Consider the following 15,685-nt stretch of genomic DNA (forward strand, 5'->3'; position numbering starts at 1 on the left):
TGAATTTGATCAGTTTGAATATTTTTAGAATATTTTACATTTTTGGTTGTGTGTTTGATCATATGGGTGACCTGGACGTGTCATTAACGTATCAGTTTGCATCTGTGTTGACATCAGTCTTGGGGCTGGTTCTGGTTCTGGGATCAGTCTAATTTCTCATGTCCTTCCAGATCAGAGTTCTGTGCCGGAGGCGCCGGTTCTGACGGAGGTTCTGTCTCTACCAGGGCAGCAAGTTCTGACCCTGAACCCTGTGATGGTGGGAGCCACGCTGCTGCAGACGGTGCCCACCTCAGGTACTGCACACAGCTCTTATTTTGAAAACAGTCCTCACCTCGTCCTCAGGTACTGCACACAGCTCTTATTTTGAAAACAGTCCTCACCTCGTCCTCAGGTACTGCACACAGCTCTTATTTTGAAAACAGTCCTCACCTGGTCCTGTGAGCAGTTCCTTCAGTCATGGTGAATATCTGCAGCTTCCCTCCATCCCTGGTTCTACCTAAGCAGGACTGGGGGCCTCTTCCGGGTCACTGGAGTGGACCTTCTTTTTCATGTGTTATAGTGAAGGTTTCAGCCCCAGAACAATTCAGTTCAATTCAATTTTATTTGTATAGCGTCTAATACAACAGATGCTGTCTCTAGACTCTTTCCAGAGATCCAGAACGTGAACATAAACCCCCGAGCAATTATTACATAAACAATGGCAGGTAAAAATTCCCATAGTGGGAGAAAAGCCTTAAGCCAAACAGTGGCAAGAAAAACTCCCCTTTAGGAGGGAAGAAAGAAGGGGGGCACAGGCAGGTGGAAGCAGCAGCGGGATGACCAAAGGGGGGGGGGGGGCGCGGGCAGGTGGAAGCAGCAGCAGGATGACCAGAGGGGGGGGGCACAGGCAGGTGGAAGCAGCAACGGGATGACCAGAGGGGGGTGGGGGACCGCAGGCAGGTGGAAGCAGCAACGGGATGACCAGAGGGGGGTGGGGGACCGCAGGCCAGCACGCAGCTCCCGAAGCTCCCATGGCTCCGGCCTGCAAACATGCACAAAAGAGAAAAGAGGGGGGCCAGCACAAGAAACTACAGGACCACTAACTATAGGCTTTACTAAACAGAAAGGTTTTAAGTTTAGTTTTAAAGGTGGAGGTGGTGTCAGCCTCCTTAACCCAGATTGGAAGTTGGTTCCATAGTAATGGTGCCTCATAGCAGAACGCCCGCCCTCCAAATCTACATTTGGATACTCTAGGAACTACGAGTAAACCTGCACTCTGAGAACGGAGAGCTCTGCCAGGAACATAAGGCACTATCAGGTCTTGTAAATACTGCGGAGCTAAGCCGTTTTGGGCTTTATACGCAAGTAATAAAATTTTAAATTGGATTCTGAATTTTACGGGTAGCCAATGGAGCGACGCTAACACTGGAGAGACGTGGTCTTGTTAGGTCCTCAAATCAACATTACATAAATTCATAACGAGGAAAACACCAGAGACTGTTAAAATGATTTTCAAATGCGCTCCTGCAGGACGGGGACAGCACAGTGACAGAGGCAGAGCCCCTGACAGCAAATGCTTCCCCAAAGATCCTCCTCTGCATGACGCTTTTATTGAGAAACTTCGGCAGGAAATGACCATATACGGACTGTCAGTGAATAGATAATGGACAATTGGAAGAACACACATACGGAGGTAACAGACATCAAGGTTAAAAGGTCACACATGTGACATTTCAGTTAAAGAGGAACTAATCTGTGGTATGCAGAAGCTTAAGTTTTAAAAGCAATGGGTCATATAGGTCAAATGCCTTCCTGGACAAAACGGGAACTTTGCTGGAGGTCTTTAACAGATGGTCCAGGCTAACCTTTGGTTAACCTTAAAAAAACAATGGGACAGTTGTCCCAGGACAGTCAACCCTCTGAGTATATCAAAAGCATGTGACGGTTCATAAGGACAGAAACTAGTTCAAAAGTTTGATTAATCTCGGGGGCTTCCGGTTGGTGAGCAGATGGAGTAGACGTGTTTCGTGAGTGCTCCCGTGAATGCCAAACTTTTTAAACCACCAAGCCCTCAAACTTTCAAACTTTTTCCTTTAAAAAGGATTCCCTGTTGCTGTTTTTCTTTTTTTTTGTCTCGAACGAGCCCACTTACCTCCGAGATGGCTTCAAAGAGCGGCAAGTCGGGCAAGAGGGACGATGCTGGCGCTGTCTTAACCCTGGCGGCCATTACCACGTTGCTGGAGGAACACCGAGCTGCCCTGGCCGCCGAGTTCAAAAATACTTTCAGTCAGCTCGACTCCAAACTCGACCAAACGCGGCTCGCGGTCGAGGACCATGGCCAGCGTGTTTCGTCCCTTGAACTCGCCACAGAAGACCTCAGCCAGCGAGTTACGGATCTTGAAGGCATCTGCTCGACTTTACGGGATGATAATGCTCGGCTGAAGGCTAAGGTGGTGGATTTGGAAAGCCGGAGCCGAAGGCAGAACATCCGTATCCTGGGCTTACCGGAGTCGACCGAGAGCGGGTCTCCAGCGGCTTTCTTCTCCAAGCTGCTGTGTGAGTTGTTCGGGAATGATACGCTGCCGTCACCGGCGGAGATAGACAGAGCGCACCGCTCCCTCGCCGCCAAGCCGGCCCCGGGACAGAGACCGCGCCCGGTCATCCTCCGCCTTCACCGGTACCAGACGAAAGATCTCCTCATCAGGGAGGCGCGCCGGAGGGGAAAGTTGGAATATCGCGGCCACACCGTCCGGGTCCTGGAGGATTACAGCCCCGAAGTTGCCAGCCAACGAGCGGAATACAGCGGAGTCATGTCGGAGCTGTGCCAGCTGGGTCTGAAGCCGGCTCTGCTCTTCCCCGTCCGGCTCCGGCTCACGCTGTCCGGGGGGGCCAGGAAGTGGATCGGCTCCGTGGATGAGGCGCGCAAATTCATCACGAGTCGCAGCAAAACTTCAAACCCGCCGTAACGGGACTGTTGGAGGCTGTCACGGCTCCGCCTGCAGCCCGGTGCGGCTCACTGACGCTCACAGACTTTTTTTTTTTTTTTTTTTTTTTTTTTTTTTCTCTCTCTTTTTTTTTACGTGAGTCACATTATTCCTGAGGGGAGGGTGAGCTTGCATTATTCCTGAGGGGAGGGTGGGCTCGCATTATTCCTGAGGGGAGGGTGAGCTCGCATCATTCCTGAGGGGAGGGTGAGTACCCCGCGACAACCAGCATTTTCTCTGTTAGTTTGACTGCCCCTTTGCAAATATTATTAATTTGCAGTTCTTTTTGGTTATTTGAGGGAAGGGGAAAACTAGGTGGTGAAGGGGGAGAGAGGGAGAGGGAGAAGGGAAACAGAAAAGAAAAACAAAAAAAAAGAAAAAAAGCTTTTCCGATTTACCTATAAGTTTTGTAATAATTGTAAGCTGTTAACCTTACTTTTACGCTGCTTAAGTCGGACGTTTTATATTTTTGTACAAATATTTCTGGGCTAATATCGGGACTTCCAGGTCAAGATTTGAGAGGGTATTCCTTTTTTTTATTTACATCTACACGTTTTAAGGTGCTAATATGTATACACCCATGATACGGGAGCAAAAGTTATTAGTGTGTAGGATAGGAAGATGTGTTATTGCACTATGTTTGTTTTGAAGAGCTTGCTGCTTTTTTTTTATTTTTCTATAGCAGCTGTCTTAGTTGGGGAGGGTGGGTCGGGGGGATATGTCACTGCCAGAAACTTTGCATTAACTCTTTTCAACTCATTACTTAATGTGGGTCACATTCAACCTCCTTTCCGTTCTCTTTTTTTTTGCCTAGGTCATTGTGCACACCTAATTTTTCTTCTTAGATATTATGAGTAGATACTTGAAGTTGGTGAGCTGGAATGTTAAGGGTCTGAATCACCCTGTTAAAAGGAAGAGGATCTTCTCACATCTAAAACACCTTAAAACAGAAATAGCCTTTCTACAAGAAACTCATATTCGCAGTTCTGATAATAGCCGCCTGTTCCCGAGGTGGTCAGGGCCGAGATTTCACTCCTTTCAAGCTAAGGCCCGAGGAGTTTCAGTTCTGATCAGTCAGGATGTTTCATTTGAGCAGCACAATGTGATTTCTGACAAGTTTGGTCGCTACGTGATCGTTTCTGGGAAATTATTCAATACATTGGTCGTACTTGTGAACGTATATGCCCCTAATTCAGATGATGCAGTCTTTTTTGAACGACTGTTTTCACTGCTCCCTGACCTTAATACATATTCTCTCATACTTGGTGGTGATTTTAATTGCTGGCTCGACCCAGTCCTAGACCGATCCTCTACCAACCCCGGCACAGCAAGTAAGTCAGCCCGTCTTATTCAGGCGTTCCTTTCTGACTACGGTGTTTGTGATGTGTGGCGTTCTTTACATCCATGTGACAGAGAATACTCCTTTTTCTCACAGGTGCACCACACATACTCGAGGATTTATTATTTTTTTATTGATAATCAACTGATTCCCCTGGTTCATTCCTGTGCTTATCAGAGCATTGTCATTTCCGACCACGCTCCTGTGGTTCTAACCATGTCCCTTCCTGACCTACCTCAGAGAGACAGACAGTGGCGATTCAATTCAACTCTGCTGTCGGACACAAATTTTGTTAAATCAATGGAAACGGAAATAGCCTTTTTCCTATCCACGAATATGACTCCAGAAATGTCTAGTCTAACTGTCTGGGATTCCCTCAAGGCTTATCTCCGGGGACAGATTATATCCTACACTGCTAGGGTGAGGCAAAAATCTTATAGGGAGCGATCAGACCTTGCCCGCCAAATTAAAGAGGTCGATGAAGAATATTCTCGGACTAAATCCCCAGATCTTTACAAAAAGCGGCTAGAACTTAAAACTCAATTTGACCTGCTTACCACTCACCCAATTGAACAGTCACTTCTGAAAAGTAAAACCAGGTTTTATGTTTATGGAGACAAATCTGACAAATTATTAGCCAACCAACTTAAAGGCTCTAAGGCTAAACAAAATATTTCTAAGATTCGATTACCAAATGGCCATGTAACCACTTACTCATAAATGAAGCATTCAGGGACTTTTATACCCAGCTATACACCTCGGAATCTCAGACTGATCGAGATGAGATTGCGGACTTTTTAAATAGTCTTAGTATTCCCAGTCTTTCACCAGATCTAAAGAAGACATTAGAAGAACCGATATCCCTGATGGAAATTACTCGAGCCATTTCTTCACTGCAGTCGGGTAAATGTCCTGGCCCTGATGGCTTCCCGGCGGAATTTCTAAAGAAATTTTCTACTTTGCTTTCCCCATTGCTATCTTCAGTTCTTTCAGAATCCTTCAGCCACGGTTCCCTCCCTCCTTCTTTTTCGGAGGCCTGCATCACCCTCATAGCTAAAAAAGGGAAGGATCCTACTGAATGCGCCTCCTACAGGCCCATCTCCCTCTTAAACACAGATGCTAAAATCCTAGCTAAAGTCCTAGCCCATAGGCTGGAGAATGCCCTCCCCACAATTATATCTGAAGACCAAACTGGCTTCATTAAAGGTAGGCAGTCTTACTTCAACACAAGGCGACTGTTCAATATTATCTACTCTGCCTCTGAGGCTATCCCTGAATGCGTTGTCTCTCTGGATGCGGAGAAGGCATTTGATCGCGTCCAATGGGATTATCTCTTTGCTGTGCTGGACAGGTTTGGTTTTGGTCCGAACTTTGCTCTGTGGATTAAACTTCTCTATTTACACCCAACAGCCTCAATTCGTACTAACTCTCAACGGTCAAAACCATTTAATCTGCATCGTGGAACCCGTCAGGGGTGCCCCCTTAAGCCGCGTTTATACTTGCAGTTCAGAACGCGTACGCGAGACGCAGGATACGCGTGACGTCACGTCTCGCGTATCCTGCGTATCCTGTGTACATTTGACGCGTCGACGTGCACGTTCTCAAAAAGACACTGAACGCGTACGCGACCTGCAGTTCTCGCTCTGGCCGCTAGTATCGCTGTTCCCGGTCTGATCCCAGCTGGCACGACTATGCTGCTCTCCCCTGGAGAAAGTTCCCCGTGCATATATTTATGCAATATTTAACTTCCCCCCAGGGTTTCCGTTGTCCGGTAAAATATGCCGAAGTCCGATATTTTATAATCTCTCCGGTCAAAATACTCACTGGTGCTGCGGGACTAGAGTCCCCGGGAGTACCGCGGATGGCGAGCCCCGGCCGCCGAGCCCCGGACAACCCCCGGCGGCCGAGCCCCGGTGGCCGAGCCCCGGCCGCCGAGCCCCGGTGGCCGAGCCCCGGTGGCCGAGCCCCGGTGGCCGAGCCCCGGCCGCCTAGCCCCGGCCGCGGAGCCCCGGCGGCCGAGCCCCGGCGGAGGTACGCGCCGAGCCTCGGTGCCTGAGCCCCGGCGGAGGTACGCGCCGAGCCTCGGTGCCTCCCGGAGCCGGGAGGAAGCGGAGCCGGGAGCCGGGAGTCAATTGACGGGACTTATTTTATTTTAAATACTCTGTTTTTCAATAAAAATACTATTGAATGACTTGCAAATGAATGACTTGGAATCATATTAGGAACAATACATTTTTTTACCATGTTAATCTTTCTTATATTGACATCTACTTCTCCATATGAACCTAAAATTAACTGGATTTATTGTTTCGTCATTCTTGTTGAGATGGGTGAGGAGAATGCTGGATAAATTAGTCTGGAAAGACTATCCACTTTTGATAATAAGCAATAATAATAAGATAAGTCCTTTATTACTCCCTCAACGGGGAAACTCACGTAGCAGAAGTACACACACACACACACAGGGAAGGGGGTAAAACAGTAATATAAATAAGTAATACACATTAAAAAAAGAGTAATAATAATAATAATAATGTTATGGTTTTCTTTAGCTTCCTTCTAGGCACCCAGAGCTTTACAGAGATCATTATTCATTCACACACATTCTCCCCGGTGGTAGCTCCGTCTGTAGCCGCAGCTGCCCTGCAGACTGACGGGAGCGTGGCTGCCATATCGCGCCAAACGGCCCCTCCGACCACCACAAACATTCATACACACTCATACACATTCACACGATGTTATAATCTCCTACATCATCCAATATTGTCCTGTAAAAGTGTTCGTTTTTCTAATCTGCTACCGCTGCTGCTGCTACTACTTCTGCTACTTAATATAAGTAGCTTTTCCAACTGTTGCTCTGCTTACTGCCCCCTATCGGTCACCATCGGTATGACAGGCTCTACTCGGGTGGTACGCGACGTACGCAGTGGAGCATGAACAGACACAAAGCAGGCTACGCAGGCTACGCAGGTTACGTGCGTTGAGTATATTTCCGGCTTTAGTCCCATGCTTTTTGACATGGCTATCGAACCGCTTGCCACAGCGCTCCGATCTTGTGAGGATGTGTCCGGTATCTGGAGAGGTGGCAGGGAACATAAGGTCTCGCTTTATGCCGATGACCTCTTGCTTTTCATCTCTCACCCTCTGGCCTCATTACCCCCTGCGCTGTCACTTCTCAGTCAGTTTGGGAAACTCTCAGGCTATAAACTGAATCTCAGCAAAAGTGAGCTTTTCCCTACCAATCTCGAATCGCATGCTTTAGACCTTTCCAATTTTCCCTTTAAAATCGCAAATGACAAATTCTCCTATTTAGGCATATCTGTGACAAGGAAACACAAAGACCTGCTCCAAGAGAATCTTATCTCATTGTTAAATGAGACCAAACAAATCCTTACACAATGGTCACCCCTGTCAATGTCTCTTGTGGGTCGCATCAATTCAGTCAAAATGACCATTTTACCTAAATTTTTGTACCTTTTCCAGACCTTACCACTCTTTATTCCTGGTTCTTTTTTTCAGTCCCTTGACTCAGTTATATCTTCATACCTATGGCGAGGTAAACGGCCACGTTTGAACAAAACTCACCTTCAAAAAATTAAGTCTGCAGGTGGTCTGGCCCTCCCAAACTTTCGTTATTATTATTGGGCTGCTAACCTGCGCTGCCTTGCATTCTGGTCCTTCTACTGCGACGGCGCTGACCGCCCTGACTGGGTGGCGATGGAGTTACATCCAACTGATGACCTGTCAATTCCTGCCCTACTCGGCTCCTCACTTCCACTTCCTTCACTTAAATCAATCAAAAACCCAGTGGTTAAACATTCTCTTAGAATTTGGGCCCAATTTAGGAAGTTTTTTGGTTTTCACAGCTTCTCTCTTCTTAGCCCCATTGCATCAAATCACTCTTTCAAACCATCCCTTGAGGACCCCACCTTCCAGGAATGGCACAGGAGGGGTATGATTCGTTTTAGAGATATGTTCATAGACGGCACCATGGCATCTTTTGAGCAGTTAAGTAGTAAATTCAGCCTTCCAAAATCACATTTCTTTAGGTATCTTCAGGCTAGACATTTTGTTCTTTCCCAGACACCCAGCCCTGGTGCATCGATAGGCTTGACCACAGTTGACAAAGTTCTTGCCACAGACCCATTCAAAAAGGGGCTCATTTCGTCTTTCTATGGCATGTTGCTGGATCTTAGGAGTGCCCCTACAGATAAACTCAAAGCAGCATGGGAGCAGGACTTAGGGCTTCCCTTATCAGAGGATACCTGGGAGTCCATACTCAAACTGGTTAATACAACCTCCCTGTGCGCACGTCACTGCTTAATTCAGTTTAAAGTGGTACACAGGGCTCATATTTCAAAAGCAAAGTTATCCTCCATGTACCCAGATATTAGTCCATACTGTGTAAGATGTAAAGTAGCAGAAGCCTCTCTCATCCACATGTACTGGTCCTGCCCATGTCTAAACAAGTACTGGATGGAAGTATTTCATACTCTCTCTCTGGTGCTTAAAATCAGATTAGAACCAAACCCACTGACTGCCCTGTTTGGGGTCATGGAGGGAGGAAGGAAGTTAACCACTGCACAGGGGCACACTTTGTCTTTTGCCTCCCTTTTGGCTCGTCGGGCAATTCTGTTCAGGTGGAAGGATCCCTTCCCTCCTACTCGTGCACAATGGCTGGAAGACATCATGTCCTGCTTAAAACTGGAGAAAATTAGATACTCGCTTCAGCAATCAAATAAGTTCCAGAAAGTGTGGGGACCTTTTCTAGAAGCATTCCAGACCCTGTGAACTATACTTCATATTTATTTTGTATTCCTAGTGCAGGCTTTTGATGATAGAATGACCTCATATTGTGATTAGTAATCTGGCAGTGACATGGGAGGGATTAGTTTGGTCTGTAGTTTGTTTTTGTTACTATTTTATATTTTTTCATACTGTTTAACTGTTTTTTATATTTTGTACACTGGTGTATGCTATGATTAACATGCCCATGCCTACTCAAAATATTTGTAATCGACATGCAGCATTTCACCTTTTTTACTTTGTGAAAATTCCAATAAAAAGATCTTGAATTAAAAAAAAAAAGTTTGATTAATCTCATAGTCTCTCCTGCTGATTCCTGTCAGCACTCGTGCTGCTGCATTTTGGATCAGCTGGAGCCTATTCAGCAAATTACTTGGACATCCTGCTAATAACACATTACAGTAATCCAGTCTAGAAGATACAAACGCATGAACTAGTTTTTCTGCATCACTCTGCGAGAGGATTTTCCTAATCTTTGCAATATTACGGAGATGGAAAAACGTCATTTTACAAACCTGATTAACATATGGTTTAAACGACAAATCCTGATCGAAAATAACACCAAGGTTTCTCACAGTTGCACTGGAAGCCATCGCAACACCATCTGACCGTTTCGCTTTTCTTCTACATCTTCAGATCTCAACAACCTGCTGCACCTGCTGACGGATGCAGCTCCCCAGCAGCTGGTCCAGCTGGGACCGCCTCCCGTGGTCCAGCTGCGACCGCCTCTGATGGTCCAGGCCCCGCCTCCTGTGGTCCTGGCCCCTCCTCCCGTTGTCCAGGCCCCGCCTCCTGTGGTCCAGGCCCCGCCTCCCGTGATCCAGGCCCCGCCTCCCGCACCCGAGTCCTCCCAGAGTCCCGCCGGCGAGAACTGGTCATCGCTCCTCAACGAAATCGTGTTCCTGAACCAGCAGACTGTTGCCACGACAACCACAGCAGCCAGACTGGGCGGAGCCAGTGAGCAGGGAGGCGGTCCTGGGGCCCAGGCCCCGCAGCAGGGGCCTGCTGCTGGAAACACCCCGGTCCCCCCTCCCCTGCTGCACATGAAGCTGGGGGGGACCCTGGGGGGGGCCCCGGGGGCCCCGGCCGGCCCCAGCAGGGACGGAGCAGCCGGGGGCGCGGGGGCTGGTGGAGGGGCTGCCTGGAGGCCCATGCCCAGGCTGGTCCCCCTGGGACTGAGGGGAAACTCTCCCAGCTGATGATCCAGGTTTAACCTCCGATCAGAACCGATCGGATCATTGATCAGAGGGTTCCAGGGTCATGTTTGTGTTCTTGACCATCTGGTTTCCAACGTTGCTGAACAATTTGAATCTGGAGCACTACAACCCTTCATGAGATGTCTTGTTTCCCATCAGCCCGAGGCGGTTGCCACAGCAACAGTGGGTCGTCCCGTTGCCGTGGAACCGGAGGAGACAATCAGATGTTTGATGCAGATCAATGAAGTTCTGTATTGATTGGCTGAAACATAGTCTGACTTGAACTTGACAGTTTTTGCACAAACCAACTTCAAAGCAGGCCTGGGGGCCCCGACCTGGGGGCCGTGACCCGGGGGCCCTGACCCGGGGGCCCCGACCTGGGGGCCCCGACCTGGGGGCCGTGACCCGGGGGCCCCGACCTGGGGGCCGTGAGCCGGGCCGTGACCCGGGGGCCCCGACCCGTGGGCCGGGGCCGTGACCCGGGTGCCCCGGACCGGTGCAGCCCTGCACCCCCCCCTCTGGTTGGACGGGGGGGGACCAGCTGACACAAACAGGAAGTGGACTCTGCTGGTTTTAATTCAGTCTGAGGAGAAAAAAGGTCATTTCAAACTATTGTGCGGAGAAGATCCAAACAACGACAACGTAGTTCTGGAGAAGTATTTGAATATTATTAAATATTTGTTCCATGTGATGCAACTTTTTTCTGACATTCGACTCCTGACAGTTTTATTATTGTTCATCATGTTTGCAGTTTGTTTGTCAGACACTTTAAAGGAAATGGATGTTGGAGCCTGGAAGAACAGGATGAAGATGTTACTACAGAAACTTTAATATCAATAAAGGTCTTCTAGGAACCCCTGAGTCTGATCTCATCACTACAACCAGATAGGCTGAACACGCCGGTGTCCACAGCTCTGCTGGTGTCGGGCTGGAGCACCTGAGACACGCAGGAGGACCAGAGCTGCACACCCTCATCCTTCCAGGGGAGGGTGGAGTTTCCAGGGGTCTCATATACAAAACGTGCGGCACACAAAAAACGTACGTACGCCACTTTCTAAGCTCATGGTCAGATGTTCAAAGAGTGATTTGAACGTAGAAAGTTAGTCCTTCACTCACACACCAAGGCTGGCGTACGCACTTTTCTGAGGTTTTGTCCGTTGGCGACTCTCACTGGTGATGCACTGGTAGCCAATGGAGCGACGCTAACACTGGAGAGACGTGGTCTCTCCTGCTGATTCCTGTCAGTACTCGTGCTGCTGCATTCTGGATCAGCTGGAGCCTATTCAGCAAATTACTTGGACATCCTGCTAACAACACATTACAGTAATCCAGTATAGAAGATACAAACGCATGAACTAGTTTTTCTGCATCACTCTGCTAGAGGATTTTCCAAATTTTTGCAATATTACGGAGATGGAAAAACGCTATTTTACAAACCTGATTAACATATGGTTTAAACGACAAATCCTGATTGAAAACAACACCAAGGTTTCTCACAGTTGCACTGGAAGCCATCGCAACACCATCTAGTCCCTTCCTAAGATGCTCTGGACCAAGAATGATAACCTCTGTTTTATCTGAATTTAGAAGCAAGAAATTTCTGGACATCCAGTCCTTGATGTCCCTAAGACATGCCTGAAGTTTAACCAACGGTTCTGTTTCATCCGGCTTCATAGACAAATAGAGCTGCGTATCATCAGCATAACAATGAAAGTGTATGCCGTGATTCTGGATTATACTTCCCAATGGCTGCATGTATAAACTGAACAAGATTGGCCCTAGCACTGAACCCTGCGGAACACCATAACAGACCCTTGACTGTTCTGAAGAAACCTCATGTACATGAACAAACTGGAACCTGTCAGATAGATATGATTTAAACCAACGTAGAGCTGTCCCTTTAATCCCAACAACGTGCTCTAACCTGTGCAGTAAAATGCCATGATCTACAGTGTCAAAAGCAGCACTGATGTCCAGTAGAACCAGTATGGAAACTAATCCCTTATCTGAGGCCATAAGAAGGTCATTCGTAACTCGAACCAGTGCTGTCTCTGTGCTATGATGCATTCTGAACCCTGACTGAAAGACTTCAAACAGATCATTTCTATACAAATAGTCACATAACTGGCTTGAAACTGCCTTTTTCAGAATTTTAGATACAAATGGAAGGTTAGAAATTGGCCTATAATTAGCTAAGGTGTCTGGGTCAAGAGAAGTTTTTTTAAGTAAAGGTTTAATTACTGCCAAACCTGTGGTACATATCCTAAGCTTAGGGATAGGTTGATTTGGTCCAGTACTGTCGCACCAATAAGAGAAAAAAATTTTTTGAATAGTCGAGTCGGGATGGGGTCTAACATACATGTGGTAGACTTAGCTCTATTAACGAGTGAAGTCAGCTCAGGGAGGTCTACAGGATCAAAACAGTCTAGAGACAAGTCAGAGCCTAGGGAAGTCGCTAAAGCTGAAGAAACACCTACAACCGGCTGGTTGATTTCTTCTCTAATTCTCGTGATTTTACTGTTAAAGAAGCTCATAAAGTCCTCACTACTGAGAGCTGCAGGAATGCACGGCTCAACAAAGTTGTGACTCTTTGTCAGCCTGGCTACAGTGCTGAACAGAAAACGTGGGTTACTTTTGTTATCCTCTATCAACGTTGAATAATAAGCTGTACTTGCTTTGCGAATGGCTTTTTTATATACTATTAGAATATCTTTCCATTCACGATAGAAGTCTACAGACTTACAAGAGTGCCACTTCCTTTCCATTTTACGCACGCTTTGTTTCAACATGCGAATATCTGAATTGTACCAGGGAGTTAAGCTCCTGTGGCTAGAAACCCTCCTTTTCAAAGGAGCAACTTCATCTAAAGCTGAGTGCAACAAATCAGCAGTGTTACTAGCAAGGAAATCAACATCAACATCAGAGGTAGAACCCAGGTCACTGGCCTCTATTGCTTCAGTCGAGGCTTCACTATTTTCCACTGCAAGATGAGCAATGGTCTCCTTAAATTTAGCAATAGCTTCATCAGACAAACATCTGCTAAAATAATACCTCCTGCCCTGCACTTCAACATCAACAACATTCAATTCAAACGTTATTAAATAATGGTCGGATAAAAGGGAGTTAACAGGTGACACCAACAGACCATCAGTTTCAACACCGTAGGTGAGAACGAGATCGAGAGTATGATTAAAACAATGCGTCGGCCCGTCCACTTTTTGTGAGATACCCATTGATTCTAGAAGAGAATTGAAAGCTAATTTAAGATTATCGCTTTCAACATCCATATGAATATTAAAATCACCCACTATGATGAATTTATCTGTACTGATCAATAATCCAGAAAGGAAATCTGAAAATTCAGACAAAAACTCTAGATAAGCGCCAGCAGGGGGCCGATACACTACCACTAACACAACTGGTTTCTCTGATTTCCAGCTCGGAAATTTCAGACTAAGCATGAGGCTTTCAAATGTATTATAATTGCACTTAGGTTCAATTTTTGTTTGGAGACCGGAGTTATAAATTGCTGCGACTCCTCCGCCTCGGCCCGTGTTTCTAGGAATGTGATGATTAAAGTAGCCGGGCGGCGTTGATTCATTCAAACTAAAATACTCTTCCTCCTGTAGCCATGTTTCTGTTAAGCAGAAAACATCACTCCTACTCTCTGTAATTATATCATTTTTCCCATTACACCATTATATCATTTGTCCCTGATGGGAACCCCGCTGGGGTTCCCATCAGGGACCCCAGAGGGGTTCCCACCAGGGACCCCAGAGGGGTTCCCATCAGGGACCCCAGCGGGGTTCCCGCCAGGGACCCCAGAGGGGTTCCCATCAGGGACCCCAGCGGGGTTCCCGCCAGGGACCCCAGCGGGGTTCCCGCCAGGGACCCCAGCGGGGTTGGCCTCTGGTTTCGCGGGTGGCGGGGTTGCCCCCCCCCCTCCCCCACTATAGATACACTTCAGGTAGAGCTTTGTTTGGTTTATTACACACACACACACACACACACACACACAGCCACTTAGTCACATGCATATACACATTACACAAACATACACAGCCACACAAACATATACATACACACAGACACACACACACACACACGCACACACACACGCATGATCATATACATACACACACACACACACACACACACATAGACATACACACTGGCTTGTTCACCTGCATGCTGGCTCTCTAGTTTTTGGGGTTAGGTAGCGGTAGCGATAGCTTAGCTCAGACTGCGATCAGATCTCAAGATTTAGGTCGATTGCTGTTGTTGTTTTGATTGGCTCCGTGCCGGTTTCGTGTTTTGTTTGTGGTTTTTTGTTGCAGATTCCCAGTGCTTGACGTGTGTTTCCGTGTGTTCCTGCTTCCTGGATTGGCAGTGGATGTCGTCACCCCCTCCCCCCTCCCCCCCACAAAAAAAAAAAAAAAAAAATCACTGGGTTTGTATGTGTATATTTATGTATGTGTACGCATATGTTTGCGTATATATATGTATATATATATTAATTATAGTAATAATGCACTTATATATGCTTTTGGTTTCTACCGTCATGGTATCAATCATTAATATGTGTGCAGACAAGGGAAGGAAAATAAAAAAAAAAGACGGGATGTGAACCTCCCGAATCTGGAAATCTTTTTCAACTTCAATCTCTTTCAACTTTTATCTCGTTCAGTTTTTGAAACATGCCTTTATTACATTTTCCACATAATACACAACAATACAGAAACCCCATTTGGCAGCACAACGCAAAAACACACAACCCAAAACAAGACAAGACAAGGGCAAGGACATTAAAAAGAAAAGAAACACATTAACAAAATGAAAACAAGCTTGTAACAGAAATCATAATAACAATAACAAACTAGTTAGAAAAAATAAATAAAATCTAAATACGAGGCATAATTAAAATGTAATTATTTAAATAAAGTATGAATTATCTCCACGATGCCTCTTCAGGTCACCTCACCGTATATTCATGCTCACAAGGCCTCATCAATATTTGCATTTTTGAGAAAAGCTAAGATCTTTCCCCAAATGTCATCAAATTCAAAGGGCTTTTTCTTGACACCGTAGGTGAGATTTTCTAGAGCCCGACATGACGTTAATGTCTCAGCCAGAGGCCTCAGGTTGGACCCTTAACACTTCCAGCACAGGGCCATTGATCGTCTAGCAGCTTGTAGTCAGCAGAGGTCAACCATTTTTTTTTTCTTATTGTACAAAGCGCATTTGTCCGGGTAAGCACTCAAAACACACAATTTAGGGCTTAGAGGAAGCGGGGCGGAAATAATTTGTGAGATATATTGCGTCAACATCCTCCAAAATGTTTGGATTTCTTTACATTCCCATTGACAGAGATATAAAGTACC

General features: G+C 46.6%; 1 protein-coding gene across 1 annotated transcript in view; it reads left to right on the forward strand.

The window, feature by feature from the left end:
- mgaa (MAX dimerization protein MGA a) overlaps positions 1–10,398 on the forward strand; it is a 92,806-nt gene extending 82,408 nt beyond the window's left edge. Inside the window, exons 22-23 of the mRNA XM_061744462.1 lie at positions 171–293; positions 9,745–10,398. Of these exons, the coding sequence (XP_061600446.1) occupies positions 171–293; positions 9,745–10,307 (686 nt within the window). The 3' untranslated portion in view covers positions 10,308–10,398. The remainder of the gene's footprint in view (positions 1–170; positions 294–9,744) is intronic.
- Positions 10,399–15,685: the final 5,287 nt, after the last annotated feature.

Source organism: Cololabis saira, chromosome 16 (assembly GCF_033807715.1).
Source record: "Cololabis saira isolate AMF1-May2022 chromosome 16, fColSai1.1, whole genome shotgun sequence".
NCBI lineage: Eukaryota > Metazoa > Chordata > Actinopteri > Beloniformes > Belonidae > Cololabis > Cololabis saira.